We start from the raw sequence: 18302 nt of genomic DNA on the forward strand, positions 1-18302 counted from the left end.
CTTTTGACATTGTTTTCAGGTCTGGTATTACTGATGGTAAGAAAATAGATTGTAAAAACCAGTTAAAAAAAAAAATTAAAAAGATCGGACCCGGGTCGGGTCCAAACCCGACCCGGATCCAACCTGTGCCAGCCCCTCGAAAACCCTTTTCGAGGGGACTGGCAGCCCATGGCAGGGGGCCTCTCCGGCGACACAGGGGGCGGGCCCTGTGTGCGCCCCCTCCCTATTAAAAGACGAGAGGGGAGAGGGGAGGGCCTACGAGCCTCCCCCGACCCCCCCCCCCCCCGACTCTCTCTCTCATCTCTCGTCTCTCTCCCCTCTGCTCTCTCTTCCACCGACTCCATCTCCCTCTCCCTTTGTCGACGCAGGCCAACCCCCCCCCCCCCCCTTCACGGCACCACCCTCTCCGACGAGCTCCCTCCTCGGCAACCACCTCCCCGGCGTCCTCCCTTCTCTCTGGCAGCCGCAGGTGAGCCCCCTCCCTCACTGTCTCCTCAACTGTTACGGCAGGCAGGGGCCAAGGCCCCTGCGACTGCCCCCCCCCCCCTCCTTCTGTTCACCTTCCGGCAGGGGCCATCGGCCCCTGCCCCCTTTTTTTTTCAGTCCCGCATGGGCCAATGGCCCCTGCCCCCCCTTTTTTTTTTCTCTCCACGAACGACAGGGGCCATTGGCCCCTGCCACCTCTTAGATAGTCGCAGGGGGGCCTTTGGCCCCTGCGCTCTCTCCCTTCTCTTCTGATAGGCCCCTGCCCTTCTCTTTTGGTAGGGGCCGATGGCCCCTACTCTTCTCCTTAAAAGAGAAGCAGGAGCCACTTTGGCTCCTTCCTCCCTTCTTTTGGGAAAAAAACCCAGCAGGGGCCATTTTGGCTCCTGCCCCTCTTTTAACCGACAAGGGCCAGAGGCCCTTGTCTCTTTTTCTGGCGAGCAAGGGCTCGGCAGGGGCCTTTGGCCCCTGCACTCTCCCCCACCCTATTTATTTCATTGGTAGGGGCCATCGGCCCCTTTCTTTTAAAGAAAAGCTGGCAGGAGCCGAAGGCTCCTGCCCCACCTTCTTTTAACACCCAGCAAGGGCCTCGAAGGCCCTTGCCCTCCTTTAGAAATCCGGCAGGGGCCGATGGTCCCTGCACCCATCTCCTTTTAGTGGCATGGGTCATTGGACCCTACCCCGTTCTCTTTCATAACGGTAGGGGCCGATGACCCCTGCATTGAGTTGCGGAGAAACCGAGCTTTCTCCCTACCTATATTCATTTTATACATGCTAAACTACGTACTTTTGCAGTGTTACGCAACGGAGCCCGTTCGCGCCCCGCGAACTAAACCGACAATCACTTACGTTCGTAGACGGTTTCATTCTCGCAATACTCCAAGGTAGGAGAAGTTGCACAAGGACTTAAATAATTAAATCAAGCTTAAATAATTGATAATCGAAAGGACTTAATGATATATTTATATACTTATATGTATATAAGTACACTTTTAAATCAAGGACGCGGTTTCGCGATCCTTGTCCTTTGCTTTCGCATTTCAGTTTGCCGTCGCGCTTTGCGCCCAGGCTTTTACTTTCGTATTTACTGCTTATTGTCTTTTAATTCAAGGACGCGGTTTCGCGGTCCTTGTCCTTTGCTTACGCACTTTCTGTTTCTATTGCCGTCGCGCTTTGCGCCCAGGCTTTTGCTCTCATAGTTACTACTTACTGTCTTTTAATTCAAGGACGCGGTTTCGCGATCCTTGTCCCTTGCTTTCGCAGTTCCTGTTTGTCGTCGCGCTTCGCGCCCAGGCACTTCCTTTTCGCATTATTATCTTTTGTTTCTTTTCCTTGCCATAGACTTAGAGTATTCGAGAGGAATACCTATTCCTCTTTCCACCCGATACGTTTTGGGAAAACCCTTGATCTGCAGCAAGACCAAGTTGTTGGGTGATAGGTTCCTTTGTGAAACCCATTTACCAAAACCAGTGTCGTGACTTACATAGCACCCAGACACTGCGTCATCGGATGTCAGATTCGAGAAAATCACATGCCTTATGTTGGCAAGATTGTGTGTCGTTTCGAAAGATTTGATATGTTAAAATAGTTTTTTTAAAAAACATTATATCTTTGCGAAACACACTCCCGAGGCTCCTATTAAGGACCTGTATTCCTTTTCTCGTAAGCGTACTTCTAAAACATGCGAGACATGTTAGTACTACGACGATTGGATGAGAGAGTCTTATGACCTCGATTAATGCTTAGTGCAGGTTGTTGAAAACACATATAAGAGTGGGATCGCCTTCATAGGCAAGATGCTCGTTTCGGTCTAATAGACCAGAGCATGAAGAATGAGGCAACGGCTAAGAAACCCCGTCGCGCTTACTTCAACCTTGCTTCGTCAAGAGAGAGGACGAAGGGTACCAACTCCGATTGACAGTCCATTTATGGCTTTCAAAAAAGGGCAAAAGACCTGTTTTTCTCCAGTCATCGGAGGTTAGGGGGAGGGATAGGGGCTACATAAGTTAGCCTAACACTTCTGCAGAAGTTGGATGCATCCCTATCAGGCCTTGGGGACTTACTCTCTCGACCATCGGTCGTCTCCATAGGAATAGGATTCAGTCAGACAACCGAGGTATATTAAAATACTTAACATAATGAACACTCGGCTTGGACTCGACTGTTTCGACTCACGTGCCATGTATATACCCGCATGGTCGGTTATCAAGTAATAACTAAATTGAGCATGCACACCCTTTTCAGTTTGTTGTACTTAGCTTATTCCTCCAGTCTATCTGCTTAGTTCGCTCGTTACTACCTGCTGCATAAATTATCTATGCCTAATTTAGTTCTTTCTGTCTTTGTACTCTCCTGCTAGTTTTTCACAAAACTAACCCATCTCATGGGTACAGGTGACGATTAGGTGCATCAGGCGATGGCGCGACTGCGAGATGATTTAAGGATCCACTGTTTCTGCTCGTAGTGCTTCTCCTGGACATTTTTGGTTTTTGATACGGTTTTCCCTTGAGGAAACCCAAATTTTGTACAAACTTTATACTCTCTTCAAATAGAAGGAATGGTTTCCTAAGTATTATTGCAGATCGTCCATGGTAAATCTTTGTTTTCTCGCTAACGTGCCCAAGGTTGTCAAACCCGTCCTTTTTCTTTTAAAAGAAATCGTTTCCGCTGATTTAGAAATAAACTCTGTAAAGAAAAGAAATTTTCCAACTATTTCAAGGAATTTATAAGGTTCGAAATTTTGGGGCGTTACATAGACACTCTAGAAGTTGTTAATGTTAAAATGAAGATTGATGATGGAGAACTTCTTGTTGATCCTACTCCTTATAGACAGCTTGTCGGGACACTTTCCTATCTATCCATTACGAGACCAGATATAGCACATGTTGTTCACACAACAAGCCAGTTTCAACATGCTCCTACTTCTGTTCATATGGGAGCAGTCATGCGTATTATCAGATACATTCAGTCCTCCCTTTCACGAGGACTTTTTTTGTTTTCTTCCTCCTCTCTTGATTTACTTGCATATACTGATGCCGATTGGGGAGGTGATCCCAATAACAGACACTCAACCACTGGTTTTTGTGTCTTTTTAGGTGAATCATTAATCAAGTGGAGGTGCAAAAAGCAGCATAAGGTATCTTTATCATCCACTGAAGCTGAATACAGAGTCATGGCAACCACGACCATGAAAGTAGTTTGGCTTCGACGACTGATTGCTGACATTGGAGTTGAAGCAACAAAAGCCTCACGGATGTATTGTGACAACAAAAGTGCGATCTACATTGCAAGTAACAGAACATTTCACGAACTCACCAAAAACATCGAAATGGATTGTCACTACGTCAGAGAGGAATATCTACATGGGACAATTGATCTGCCATATGTTACTTCAGAATATCAGTTAGCAGACTTTTTTACAAAGCCTCTCGCTGCTCTCCGATTTCACTTTATCTTAGACAAACTTTTACTCATTGTACCGTAAGTTTGAGGGGGAGTGTTAAAATGTAAATTTGTAAACATATATATATATATATATAATATTTTTTCTTTTCTTTTTCTGTATTTTTATTTTTTTTGTTTTTTTTTGTGTTTTTTAACTCCGCCTATGTATAACTGTTTAGTTATACACTGTCGGTCCCAAGCCTGGATAAAGGAGGAGGGTTGCGGTAGGCCTGTGACAGCCAACATAAAAACTTAGTCATACCCTATGAATATGAACCAATATGAGAATTTCGTTGGGGCGTTCCCTACTGAGCGACGCACTGTACTCTATAGGCCCGGAGGCAGTGATAAATTGGCAAGGGTTGCTAGGTCGTCGCCCGGAAGCGACGCGTCACACCGACGCTCGGGTGTGGTGTCAAATAGGCAAGGGTTCCCTCACTTTGTTGGACGGGTGGGGGTAAAGAAGTTAGTCCAAGACCATCAAATTAGGTTAGCCACTTGGAACATAGGGTCTTTAACTGGTAAGTTGGTAGAGTTAGTAAATGTTATGTGTAAGAGAAAGATTGATATTTTATGTCTACAAGAAACCAAATGGGTAGGTGAGAAAGCAAAAGTGATAGAACCTTGGGGATATAAGATTTGGTATACAAGAATAAATTGGAATAGGAATGGAGTAGGGATTGTTATGAGTCGTGAGTTTATAGATAATGTAGTTGAGGTCCGTAGGAAGGGTGATAGGATTTTACTTATTAAATTAGTATTAGGTACGGATATTATTAATATTATTAGTGTTTATGCACCTCAAGTAGGTTTAGATGATTCCACTAAGCGTCAATTTTGGGAAGATTTAGATGGAGTAGTACAAGGGATATCTTATGGAGAAAGGCTTTTCATCGGCGGTGACCTTAATGGGCATGTAGGCATTAGTAGGGATGGTTTTGAGAGTATCCATGGAGGCTATGGTATAGGAGAAAGAAACGATAGTGGAGAAAGGATTTTAGATTTTGGTTTGTCCTATGATATGATCGTAGCAAACACTTGGTTTAGGAAGAGGGAGTCTCACCTAGTAACATTTAAAAGTGGGGTTAATACGAGTCAGATAGATTTTTTCCTACTTAGAAAGAGAGATAGGGGTTGTTGCATCGATTGTAAGGTTATACCGGGAGAAAGTGTAGCTACACAACATAGAGTCTTAATTTTAGATCTTAGAATTAGACAATGCCGCAAAAGGGATAGACATAGGATAGATCCTAGAATTAAGTGGTGGGCACTGAAAGGAGCTAAACAAGGAATGTTTGTAGAGCAGGTAGTTAAGGAAGTTGATTGGTGTCTCGAGGAGGATTCAGAATCTATGTGGAATAAGATAGCGGGTGGCATGAGAAAGGTGGCTAAGGAGGTATTGGGTGAGTCTAAAGGCGGTGCACCGCTAGGTAAGGATACATCGTGGTGGAACGAGGATGTCAAATTAGCTATTAAGGTTAAAAGAGAGTGTTATAGAAATCTAAGTAAAAGTCGTGATAATGCGAATTTGGAGAAGTATATGGTAGCAAAGAAGGAAGCTAAAAAAGTAGTTCGGAACGCGAGGGATAAGGTATATAAGGAGGTTTATGACAAGTTGGATACCAAAGAGGGTGAGAAGGATATTTATATGATTGCGAAAATGAGAGATAGGAAATCGAGAGATCTGGGTATGGTTAGATGTATCAAAGATGAAACGCAAAGGGTTTTAGTCAAAGATGAGGAGATTAAGGAGAGATGGAAAGATTATTTTGATAAGCTATTTAATGAAAGTCATGCTCAGGATCTTAGAGACTTTTCCATTCCTTTTCATGAGATGAATCGTGACTATGCGCAAGATTCAAAAGAAAGAAATTGCAGAGGCTTTGAAGAAAATGAAATCAAGAAGGGCAGTTGGCCCAGATGGTATACCTATCGAGGCTTGAAAATGCTTGGGAGAGAAAGGTCTAGAATGGTTGACAAATCTTTTTAACAAGATTTGGCGGACAAATAAGATGCCTAATGAGTGGAGGAAGAGTACTTTGGTGCCTCTATATAAGAATAAGGGTGATATACAAGATTGCACAAACTATCGTGGTATAAAACTCATGAGTCATACTATGAAACTTTGGGAGAGGGTGATTGAGTCTAGGTTGAGGAAGGTTGTCATGATATCGGAGAATCAATTTGGTTTTATGCCTGGAAGATCTACTATGGAAGCTATACATCTTCTTAGACAACTTATTGAGAGAAATAGAGAGAAGAACAAAGATTTGCATATGGTTTTTATTGATTTGGAGAAGGCTTACGATAAAGTACCTAGGGACGTTCTCTGGTGGACAATGATAAAGAAAGGTGTTTCTCTCAAGTACATTAGTATAATTAAAGATATGTACGAAGGAGTAATAACCAATGTCCGCACTTGTGGAGGGGTGACAACCAATTTTCCTATAACGGTTGGGTTACATCAAGGATCTGCTTTAAGCCCTTTCCTATTTGCTATAGTGATGGATGAGCTTACGAGATCAATTCAAGAAAATGTGCCGTGGTGTATGTTGTTTGCTGATGATATTGTTTTGATTGATGAGTCTAGAGCTAGGGTTAATGCTAAGTTAGAATTATGGAGACAGACATTGGAAGCAAGAGGTTTTAAGTTGAGTAAGAGTAAGACAGAATACATGGAATGTCGATTTAGTAAGCAACGAAATAGAGATGGGAGTGTAGTGAAGCTTGGTGAGCAAGAAATACCGGTGGATGATTCTTTCAAATATTTGGGATCTATCATTCAAAAGTATGGAGAAATTGATGGAGATGTAAATCATAGGATAAAGGTTGGGTGGATGAAATGGAAGAGTGCAACTGGAGTGTTGTGCGATCGTAGAATGCCATTGCGGTTGAAGGGAAAGTTTTATAGGACGACTATTAGGCCCGCTTTACTATATGGTACGGAATGTTGGGCTGCCAAGAGACATCATATTCAAAAAATGAGTGTAGCTGAGATGCGTATGCTAAGATGGATGTGTGGAAATACAATAAAAGATAAGATTCGGAACGAGGAGATACGTAAGAAGGTAGGCGTTGCACCCATTGAAAATAAGATGAGAGAGAATCGTTTACGGTGGTTTGGACATATTCGACGAAGGCCTAATGATGCTCCTGTTAGAAGGATGGAGAAATGGGAAAATATATTAGTTAAAAGAGGTCAGGGTAGGCCTAGGAAGACATGGATGGAGGTGATAGGAAAGGATATGAATGCTTTGAACCTCACCGAGGACATGGCATTGGATAGAAATGAATGGAGGAGAAGGATTCATGTGGAAGACCCAAAATGATTTTCTTTGTTGGTTCATATCGCTGACCCCAACTGTTTTGGGATGAAGGCGTAGTTGTTGTTGTTGTTGTTGTTTTTGTGTTTTTTGTCATCTAGTTCAATTTGAACTAGAATGACATAACTAGTCAAGTCTTAGTTAAGACTTGACTAGCAATAGAGTTGTTGGACTCCAGTCCAACAGCTCTATTTAGAGCAGTTGGAATGAGTCCAACGACTCTATTGAGTCTCTCATACTCTCCCTCTCTCATACTGTGTATATATAGGGGTTCAGCCCCTCTTGTATTACATTGTAAAATGCTTCTTAAGCATTGAATTCTCTTTGTTCAATAAAAGAATATTTTTTTCCTTTTGTTCCCTTTATACCCTTCTTAAGGGTTATGCTTAAATGTCTTGTTAAGACATCATTTCGAATCTCAGCTCATGTTTGGAAGATCATCATCTCATTTCAATATTCATATGCTGCATAAATTTTTTTACAAGAGACCTAATAAATATGCATCTTTGAAAAATATGAACCTAATCTAATTAGAGAATAAATTGATTAAACCTTCATATATAGTGAAAGTCTATAAGTAGCCTAAAATAATATCAAATAACCTCAATAGAGCTAGAAGCTCTATTGCCTCAAACCACAAAATTAAATAACAATAGCTTACTATCCCAACATCCAAATTTAGAGATTTAATTATCTTGAAGCTGTTGTTGAGAGCTTAAACCATTAATTTTACCTAGACAATAATTCAGGCTATCAGTAAAGGGAACAATGAGGATTTGAGAGACCAATTAGTTCTGGTAGGATAACCATGTCCATGCTTACTGTTGACAGCGAAATGCTTTATGTATACTGAACCAAATAAGGCGACGAGGATCAGGGACTTTGCATGACAGAAAGAGATGTATGGACTATGCGTCTCTTCCAGTCTTTGTGGCCTACTGGCTTAATACAATGCCATTGCAAAACAATGCATCATTATCAATTTCTTATCAGTATTAGTTCTTTTTTAAATTGCATGATTTGCATCATACCATCAAGAAATAATGTACATCTGGCCATGAAAGAATGTGATATATACCTGGATTCTGCAGCAATGAGTTGATCTTTAAGTCACTTAATGTCTTCTCACTTCCTCCAAAATGTTGATCTCGCTCCTGATCATTTAGATTTATGAGCACATCCTGCTCAGGGTTGTGTGTATTGTTTGCTGAGACACTGGAAAACTGAGACCACTCATGGGAACTGTGATATAGAGGATGGCTTTCAGTATAATAAACATCATCATCAACGCGTAACTGCTCAGCAAGCCTTTGGAGAGTTTGTTTGACATCAGGATTGGACTGAGCTCCAAACTCTCCAGGTCTGTCCATATCATCTAAGTCATCTCCACAATCATTGGCAAAAAGAACTTTGGAGGCAACTTCTCCTGGGGTTACTGAACCCCAAGATGGATCATACACTTCACTAAGACCAGGGGCATGAACAGGATTTTGAGGATTAGAAGAACTGATGTTCTGACCATTAAAGGTGGAAGAAACATCTGATACCAAGTTAGACTCTGAACCTGGAGTCCACCTAACCTGCATGAGTGACAAATAAGGCAAGATGAAAGACAAACCTACTTACTCTTATCAACAACAGCATATGCCCAGAACAAACAGCAAAACTAGCAAAAATAATGTGGATATAACTATTAACAAGATCTTGAAATAAAATGTTAATAAAAAACCAATTTGATTGCATATCTATATACCATTACAGTTATTACTGCCACAAATATGCAGCGAAAATGCCCAAACAGCAGTCATTTCCATGAACATCATATTATACAAGAATGAAAGCACAATCAAGTACCTTTTGCAAAAATCGGATAAATGTAATTACTTTCTGCACAAGTGCAATGTTAGCCCAGTTTTAAGAACCGAAACATCAAGAGAATTGATGCCCACAGTATCTGGGGGATAAATGTATTATAGACCAAGTGGAGTTGGATCCAACTGTATTTCTGTGATCCAAGCATATTTAAACAGGCATTGAAAGATTCCGGCTAAGAATGTAAAAAAAATAATTCTAAAATACTATTGATTCTTTGTGATTACTTGGATAGCTTATGGGCATCAGTTGGTATCAACGAGAATAGTTCTAATAACAAGCTAAAGTAATAAATATGGCCTAAACTTTGAGTTTAAAAAAAATGCAAAGAAGAATCTGAGAAAAACACAAAATAACGTTATAAAATCAACTTATGGCAATATTATTGTATGCTGAGATCATATATGAAAATATCACAGCATTATCAAGATACCTTTGGGAACTTATATTCAATATATATTTTCTTAGGTTAACTTCAAAGTTAAGCTTGACCCAATATAAAGCCTGTGAACAAAGCCAAACCAAGTTCGAATTTGATAGCTTAGGCTCAATCCCAAGCTTGAACTTGATATTTCTTAACAAAGCAAGTCTAAACAGCCTAAAACTCCACTGGGCTGAGCTCGTTTACACCCCTAGTGGGTGTGTGGGCATGTATGGGTTCAACTTAAGTTGTTTGTGCAAAATCAGAAAAATCTTTCAAATTTAAAAGAGCTAAAGTCACCTATTCAACAAGGCTACACTGCATTACCTAATTTAGTTTTAATAACCAAAGTTTCTAATACAAGTTTAAAGAGCCAACAGGAGGTCCAGCAGGAAATTTGACAAAACTTTGAAGAAATGAAAAAAAAAACTTGAAGAAAATCACTAACTGGTGATAAATGTTAATTATAGATGCAGCTAGTCTTGTTGTTTGACCCTAGTTTGGTCTGATTTGACAGAAGAAACAGACTAAGTTTTACTAATGCCTACAAGATGTAAGTCTGGCTCAATATCCTAAACTGGAATAGCACAAGCACATCAAAAATATAATTTCATGCACTCAAGTAAGAACATATAGACGTTAGAAGTCTGCCAAACTCAAATCAGCAAAGTCAACGTGTACTAGAAAATATTTCCAGAAAACATGCAACAGGATAAAGTAGTAGACAAGAAGAGAAGTTATCACCAAGTAAAAGTTTCTTTGGTTTGAGTTCCCACCTCAGAAACTTCTATGTAGTGAACAAGAACAATGTGTTCGCATGCCCTGCAGACAAAAGAATACAAAATTAAATAAAAAAATATGTAAAGGTGCCACCATGATCAACTGCCAATGCCTAGGCCCACTAAAATTTCCTTTTGGGAGTGACAACTGTTGTCAGGTCCACAAAAGTGCAGATTTTCCAAAAAGACAAATGGACACCGAAAAGTTTTCTAGCACTAAATGCACCAAATATGTCATACTTTTTAATCAAAGTTGGTGATGATTGAATGATGGTTATGAGGATGATCATGATAGTGACGTCCACATTCCCTCGGACTGTTAGCTGCAGCTGTGATTTGGAAGTCCATGATGTATAAAGATCTATATATGTACATACGATCAAACCCACTCCCTTCTGCAGTATATATATATATATATATATATATATATAGAGAGAGAGAGAGAGAGAGAGAGATTCTACAACAGTATCTCCAGATTGCTTTCACAATTTTCTTCTTCCTGATTCTAGCAATTAGAATTTTCTAACACTAGAGTCTGCATTCTGCAGCCACTTCTTTACAACCATCATCCTTATTTTTCTTCATCTGTTTAGGGTTTTTTAGGGTTTCCAGATTTCTCTATTAGCTAGCATGGCTCATTAATGCTTAACGACACTTGTATAGAGTTTCTTGGTGACATTTTGAACAATGGAGATAGAGCAATGGTCATTACCCACCTACATAAACTAAGATCCTGTCCCCGGTTTCAATGTTGCAATGGCCATTACCCAACACCCACCTAAATAAACTAACATCCTAGTTGTCCCTGGTTTCAAAAGATTTATTACTTTAATTTTTTATGTTACGTTCAATTATTTGATGTTATTTATCACCATTCTAAAACTATTTGTACTTGAATTTTTCACACAAGACCAACTGTAGCATAATACGTAGTTGTTTTATATTACCGAACTTGCAGCTTGAATACTTCGATCATATTTAGGGTAGTCTTTATATTGAAGTTAAATATTGTATGTTATTGTGTTATCGTGTACTATTACACATTTGTAAAATCGTGTATTACTATGTTACCGTGTGCACATTTGTAAATCGGGAAAGCTAATCTGTATAGCTATCTCTTCTCAAACAGTCATGCACATATTTAGGAGTTATTTAGCTAGGATCAAAGAGAGATGTGATACTGCGATATCGTGAATCAGTCATATATATTTGTTCTGGTTTTGCTTCCATAATGATCAAGTTTTCTTTCCCCTCCATCTAATTTACCAAACTTACGTGGTATCAGAGCAACAAAACTAAAAACCTTCATCAATGGCTTCCGACAATAGTAGTAGCAACGATTCTTCCATCTACGACTCAATGTCTAACCCAGAGTCGACGGCAAACCCATTCTTCTTTCACCATTTGGACAATCCGGAAGCTTCGCTTATATCTCAGCCGCTCACCAGAGATAATTACTTCATGTGGTGTCAAGCAATGTACATGACCCTAATCCCCAAAAACAAATTAGGCTTCGTCGATGGGGTGATCATCAAGCCTACTTCGCCTACACCAAACGTTATTGTGTGAGAGCGATGCAACAATATGGTACTATTGTAGATACTTAATTTGATGCATAAAGATCTCGAATCAAGTGTTATATATGCGAAGTCTACTGTTGAGGTTTGGGCAAAACTCTAAGAACGATTTTCTCAATCCAACCCTCCCAGGATATCAGATTCAACAAGAAATAATCAATCTGAAGTAAGGACAATCATCTGTAGCAGCGTACTTCACAAAATTGAAGAGAATGTAGGACAAGATGTCACATACATCATCTCTCCTTGTTTGTGTGGAACCATGAAAGTCATTCAAGAACTTCAGCAACAAGAGAAACTTATGCAATTTTTAATGAGCCTCAATGACAGCTACAATGTCATCTGAAGCCAACTGCTCCTCATGACTCCCCTGCCAAACATTTCCAAAGCATATGCATTGATAGTTCAAGAAGAACGATAGTGATCTTCGGCTTACTCCTGCACCTGAACCGATTGTTGTTGTCATCGACAAGACAAATCAACTTGTGAAGAATGATCCATTAAGGTCATATCAAGGTCATCCACGACCAAAATGTGACCATTGTGGCAGATTAGGACACATGAAAGAAAAGTGTTATTACCTTCACAGTTTTCCTAATCGGCCAAGGAGTTCTCCCAATGTTTGTTCCAACGGCCAGGCCAATGCCAACCTCGTCACAACCACACTAGAGAAGTCGAACCCGAGTCATGTTGTTCCCCAACTCACCCAAGAGCAATACGACAAAATCATGGGCATTGACAACTTAGGTAACCAATCTCCATCTTTCATGGCCAACCTTGCAGGTAATCTTTCCAACCCATCTTCTTGTTTATCTATGTCTCAATTATGGATCATTGACTCAGAAGCCATAGACCACATGACAAACTCTATGTCTAATATTACATCTCCTGTAAATGTTTCACACCCCCTCCCCCATCAGCCTTCCAAATGGTTCTTCTATTCACGTCTCACACATTGGCACCGTCACATTATCACCAAAAATCACCTTGTCTAATGTTTTATATGTTCCCCAATTTCAATTCAATCTTATCTCCGTTAGCAAATTGATTCACGACTTAAAATGTGAAGTTATATTTAAAGATCAATGTTTTTTTAGGACCCGCACTCTAAGATAAATATTGAAGTGGGTAGGCTCCAGGGTAACCTTTACATTCTTGAGATCGATGGTAAATGTGTTTTAAATGCTTCTTCCCTGTCATTTTTTTGGCATTTTAGACTTGGACATTTATCAAATTTCAAACTCCACCTTTTGTTAATTCCAATAAAATGAATGAGTGTATATCTCATGACCATTGTTTTATTTGTCATATGACAAAACAAACAAGATTACCATTTCTCAATAGCTCTATATCTACTTCTAAGACGTTTGAATTAATTCATTGTGATATATGGGGTGCATATCAAACCCCATTGCGCATACAAGTTCTGTCTTGAAGCCCTCATTGAAGTCTAAGTCCTTTCAGTCTGAGTTATCTATGTCAGGTCCTGAGTCTGTTTTTAGCCTTTCTAAATGCAATAAGCCAAGTCTTTGGCATGATCATCTTGGTCACTGCAGTTATTCCTTTCTTGAGAAACTTGTATCAAGTAAATTAATTCCTAAATCAAGTTTAACTCTTTAGAAAAATAATAAAAGTGCTCCAGTTGTCAAATGCGTAAGAGTCATGTACTTTTTTTTTATTCTATAGATAAAAGAGCTTCAAGACCTTTTGAAATTGTTTATTCAGATGTTTGAGGTCCTGCACTCGTTTGTTTTTCTTTTGGCAACAGATATCATCTCATCTTTATTGACAGTTATTCTCGTTACACTTGGATATTCTGTATGAAGCATAAGCTAAAACTTTTCACATATTTCGCAACTTTCATGCCTTTGTTCAAAACCATTTCTCTACCAATATTATGCATTTTCACTGTGACGGAGGTGGTGAGTATACATAAAAGGATTTTATTGATTTTCTTCAAAGTAATGAAATAAAGCGTAGAGTGTCTTGTCCACATACGCCACAACAAAATGGGATTGCTGAGAGAAAGCATAGGCATATTGTTGAAACAAACATGAGGATGATGCATGATAACAATCTTTTCATTAGTCTGCGGACAGAAGCATTCCATTCAGCAGTCTATATTATAAATCATTTGCCCATGACAGTTTTACAGAATAATTCACCATTTTTTTCGGCATTCAGCCTGATTATGATGCTCTGCGTGTGTTTGGATGCACTTGCTATGTTCATATTGATGATTCTCTCAGGAATAAATTCCAACCAAAGGCTTCCAAGTGTAGGTTTGTGGGATATGCAGATGATTACAAAGGGTATCGGTGCTATGATCCTATGACTAGGCGTGTTAAAATTTTCAGAAATGTTGTGTTTGATGAGAATGATTTTGGAGATGTATTGTTTAATACCTGTCAAAGAATTCCCAGAGAAGAAGTTTATCATCCATAGCTGAATGCATAATTATTTGCAAGTGCTTACGGTGACTGCTCATCTCAGTGTACTCAGGAGACACAGTCGGCTGACCAGGATGACATCGACTCAGACCAAGCATGCTTACCTCAATCTGGTGATCAGGCAGGTGGAGCTTCATATGCTGAAGAAGGTGCAGACCCACAATCTCATCCAATTGATAAATTTAAAGGGTATGTGTATGTGCAAAGAGAAAAAGGCACTCTTGTTCCTCAGATAGAACCAGATACTTATGTGCTTGTTGGAAACGTGAGGAGTTCAAATAGAAACAGACATCCTATTGACAGGTGGGTCAGCTACAATAATTTTTCTATGGATCTTCAACTCTTTTTATCTTAGGTTGATAAGCAGGATGAACCCGCGGGGTTTCATCAAGCCATGAAATCAAACAAATGGATTGAGGGCATGAACAAAGAAGTGAAAGCGCTTCATGAATGTTAGACATGGGAAATTGTTTTCAGACCTCCTAACAAAAATGTTGTTGATTCCAAGGGGATTTATAAAATTAAGTACAAACCCGATGGAACCATAAAATGATACAAAGCCAGACTTAATGCAAAGGGGTTTACATAGGAATATGGTCAGGATTATGATGAAACTTTTAGTCCCGTGGTCAAAATGGGGACAATAAGAATTATATTGTCTTTAGCTGTCATGAAGACTTGAAGGAAGAAGTTTACATGAAACAGCCTCCTGGATATGTTGAGGGAGACCCAAGCACACATGTATGCAGGATAAAAAGAGCCACCTACGGTCTGAAGTAGGCCTCACGCTTGTGGTTTGAAAGTTTCTCCTTGGAAATACAAAAACATGGGTCATGTCAATCTCTCTTGGTCCACTTATTGTTTATCTTCAAGGGCAAAGGTAACACCACCCTGTTGTTGATATATGTTGATGATATTATTGTTACAGGGAACTCGATGAGCCACATTGAAGAAATAAAGAGACTCTTAAGTCAAAGATTTAAGATGAAAGACTTAGGAGATTTACGATATTTCCTTGGAGTCGAGATAGGTAAGAAGGATGATTGCTTGACATTGACACAACATAAATACACATTAGATTTGTTGAAGAAATTTGGTATACAAGATTGCAAGCCTTTGTCTACACCGAGTGTCTTACATCAAAAGCTCAGCTCACAGGATGGAAATTTGTACCCAAATCCTACAAGATATTAAAGTATAGTCGGTATGCTTCAATATCTTACCTTTACTCGCCTTGACATTGTTTACTTTGTCAATCAAGTGTCGCAGTTCATGCATGAGCCGCAAACAGGACACATGGATGCAGTCAAGAGAGTGTTGAGGTATTTAAAAGGTATGGTTAGAGATGGGCTGGTATATAAGAAAAGTTGGAAAAGAGAAGACATGCATGACGTCACGGTCTACAGTGATGCAGACTGGGCAGGAGATCCTGATGAAAGGAGGTCGGTTTCCGGGTATCGCATTTTTCTTGGGAAAAAATTAGTATCATGAAGCAGTAGAAAACAAAAAGCAATAACTAGATCAAGTACTGAAGCTGAATACCGATCAATGGCTGCTGCAATTGTTGAAGCTACTTAGACAAGGTATTTGTTGAATGAATTGGAGGAACGGATCTCAAAATCTATCTTATTGTGTGACAATCAAAGTGCCATCAAAATATCTTTTAATCTTATTTTTCACAGTAAGACAAAACATATTGAGATAGATCAGCACTTCATTCGACAAAAGGTTGAAGACAAAGAGATTGAACCTCACTTCATCTCTACGGAAGACCAGGTGGCAGATTTATTTACAAAGGGTTTTACGAAAAACAGATTCTGGTTCTTGAAGAACAAGTTGTCCACGGTGCAAGACCATGCACAACTTAGGGAAGCTATTAAGTGTCGTGAAATGGGTTGGACTAGTTTGGGTCTGATCCAGACCCAAACTGTGATTTGCGTGATTGACGTGATTACTGGGACACTCTTGTAATATTATGTTTGTTGTAGGACAGTTATGTCAATAATCAAATTGTTTTGTAACCTATGTATAAATAGGTCATGTATGATTATGAAAAACGTGAACCTTTGCAGCCCAAAACATCCTAGTGTCTTCTTATTCTTCTACCTTTTTCTTCTCACCTTTTTCTTCTATTACAGATCGGGTCTGGTAAAAACTCAAGATCTAACAGACACCACGAGGCACTCCATAACAAAGCACCCAAATACAACCACCTCAAGGTTTTAAAGTGTCTTTGATGGCTTTTAATATCCATCACACCCACAAGTTTTGTGCTAGAAAATGTATTTTTTTTAGGATATCCCTATGGCCAAGTTGGTTATAGAGTTTATGATCTTGAAACAAATAAAATTTTTGTTAGCAGAGACGTTGAGTTCTATGAAACTAAATTTATATTTTGAGATCATAAAGCTCTTAACAACAATTATGGCAGTATATTACCCATATTGATATTTCAGTCTCAATAAAGTGACCTGCAAAATCAAAGCCATGAACCAGCATTCACCGATCACAACGTCCCTCAAATCCAAAATTCATCTTTGCAATCCAATTCCCCTATTCAGGATATTGTAGATCCAACCCCTGCCACTACCAAGCCACCTATCCAAGAAGCCCAACACGTCAGAAAATCAAATAGGATTCACCAACAACCATCGTATCTCAAGGATTACAAGTGTTATTTTGTAACCCCTATACTTCAATCGAATAATTTATGTGGCATGGTTCCCAACGGTCATTACCCTCTTAGCCATCACCTTGTATACAACGAATTTTCCCATCATCATTGGGTCTTTTTAGCCACTTTTCTCTAAGCCAAAGAACAACACTTGGTCAGTGATGGATTTACCTGAAGGGAAACAACCAGTTGGTTATAAGTGGATCTATAAAATGAAATACAACTTTGATGGCTCAATTGAACGGTACAAAGCATGTTTGGTCGCAAAGGGGTACACTCAAATTGAAGGTCTTGATTACAACGAGACATATGCACTTGTAGCTAAACTCGTTACGATTCGTTGTCTTCTTGCTATTGATGCCATACGTAATTGGCATCTATACCAAATTGATGTCAACAATGTGTTTTTTTATGGAGAGTTAGATGAAGAAGTCTACATGCAATTGCCACCCGGGTTTTATAGTAAGGGGGCGCAATGTGTTTGCCACCTCAACAAGTCCCTCTATGGACTAAAGCAATCCTCAAGGAATTAGTTTTCCAAACTCTCCACCTAATTGAAGAAAGTTGGTTTTACCCAATCAAAGGCGGACTAGTCACCATTTTCCATAATCAGAAAACAAAGTCAGATGTTCATATTGGCATATGTTAACGACATTATCATAGTTGAAGATGATCCAATTCATATCGAAGAGCTCAAAACTCATATTAATGATCGATTTCATCTCAAAGACCATGGCCACCTCAAATATTTCCTGAAAATCGAAGTGGTCAGGTCCAAATGAGGCATCTTTCTCTCTCAAAGAAAATATGCTCTGGATATCTGATACAGCGATGTTCGAGGAGGCAAGATAGATGCCCACCAAAAATCGGTGTGGCTTGTTCTTTTTTTATTTTCAATAAGCTTTCAGTAACAAATGGAAAGAACACGAACAGGAAATGGAAAACAACGACAATAACTGTAAAGGGGAAAAGGAGTAAGCAATAACAAAAGGAATAAAGGTTGTTGTATTCTCAATCTTCTCTCTTTCATGCAACCCTAGAATAGGGTTTTAAAGAGGTCAACTGGATCTGGGTCTCGGGTCCGGTACCGGACCCGAGATATCTTTCTGCTGCTGCTGGACCTGTGTCGTCCGTGCATGCGCTCTTCTGGAATAGGTACGCAGGGGTACGTCAACCCTGCGTCGTGGTGTCGTGGACTGGATCGAATCCAGCTCCTAGGTCCGACCATCTATCCCCTGAAGTGGATCGGGTGGTGCCTGGGCCGAGTTTGGGTCACGTG

At 39.8% G+C, this 18302-nt stretch overlaps 1 protein-coding gene across 2 annotated transcripts in view; it reads right to left on the reverse strand.

Moving 5' to 3' along the window:
* Positions 1 to 18302, reverse strand: part of LOC149840488 (calmodulin-binding transcription activator 4-like) — a 69920-nt gene that overhangs the window by 9744 nt on the left and 41874 nt on the right. For both annotated transcript variants that reach the window (XM_090003178.1, XM_090003179.1), the window contains exons 5-6: positions 10320 to 10365; positions 8329 to 8830 (exon numbers count right to left, since the gene is read on the reverse strand). In XM_090003178.1, the coding sequence (XP_089859304.1) occupies positions 8329 to 8830; positions 10320 to 10365 (548 nt within the window). The remainder of the gene's footprint in view (positions 1 to 8328; positions 8831 to 10319; positions 10366 to 18302) is intronic.

This window comes from Nuphar pumila, chromosome 4, assembly GCF_984573655.1.
Source record: "Nuphar pumila chromosome 4, dmNupPumi1.hap1.1, whole genome shotgun sequence".
Taxonomy (NCBI): Eukaryota; Viridiplantae; Streptophyta; class Magnoliopsida; order Nymphaeales; family Nymphaeaceae; genus Nuphar; species Nuphar pumila.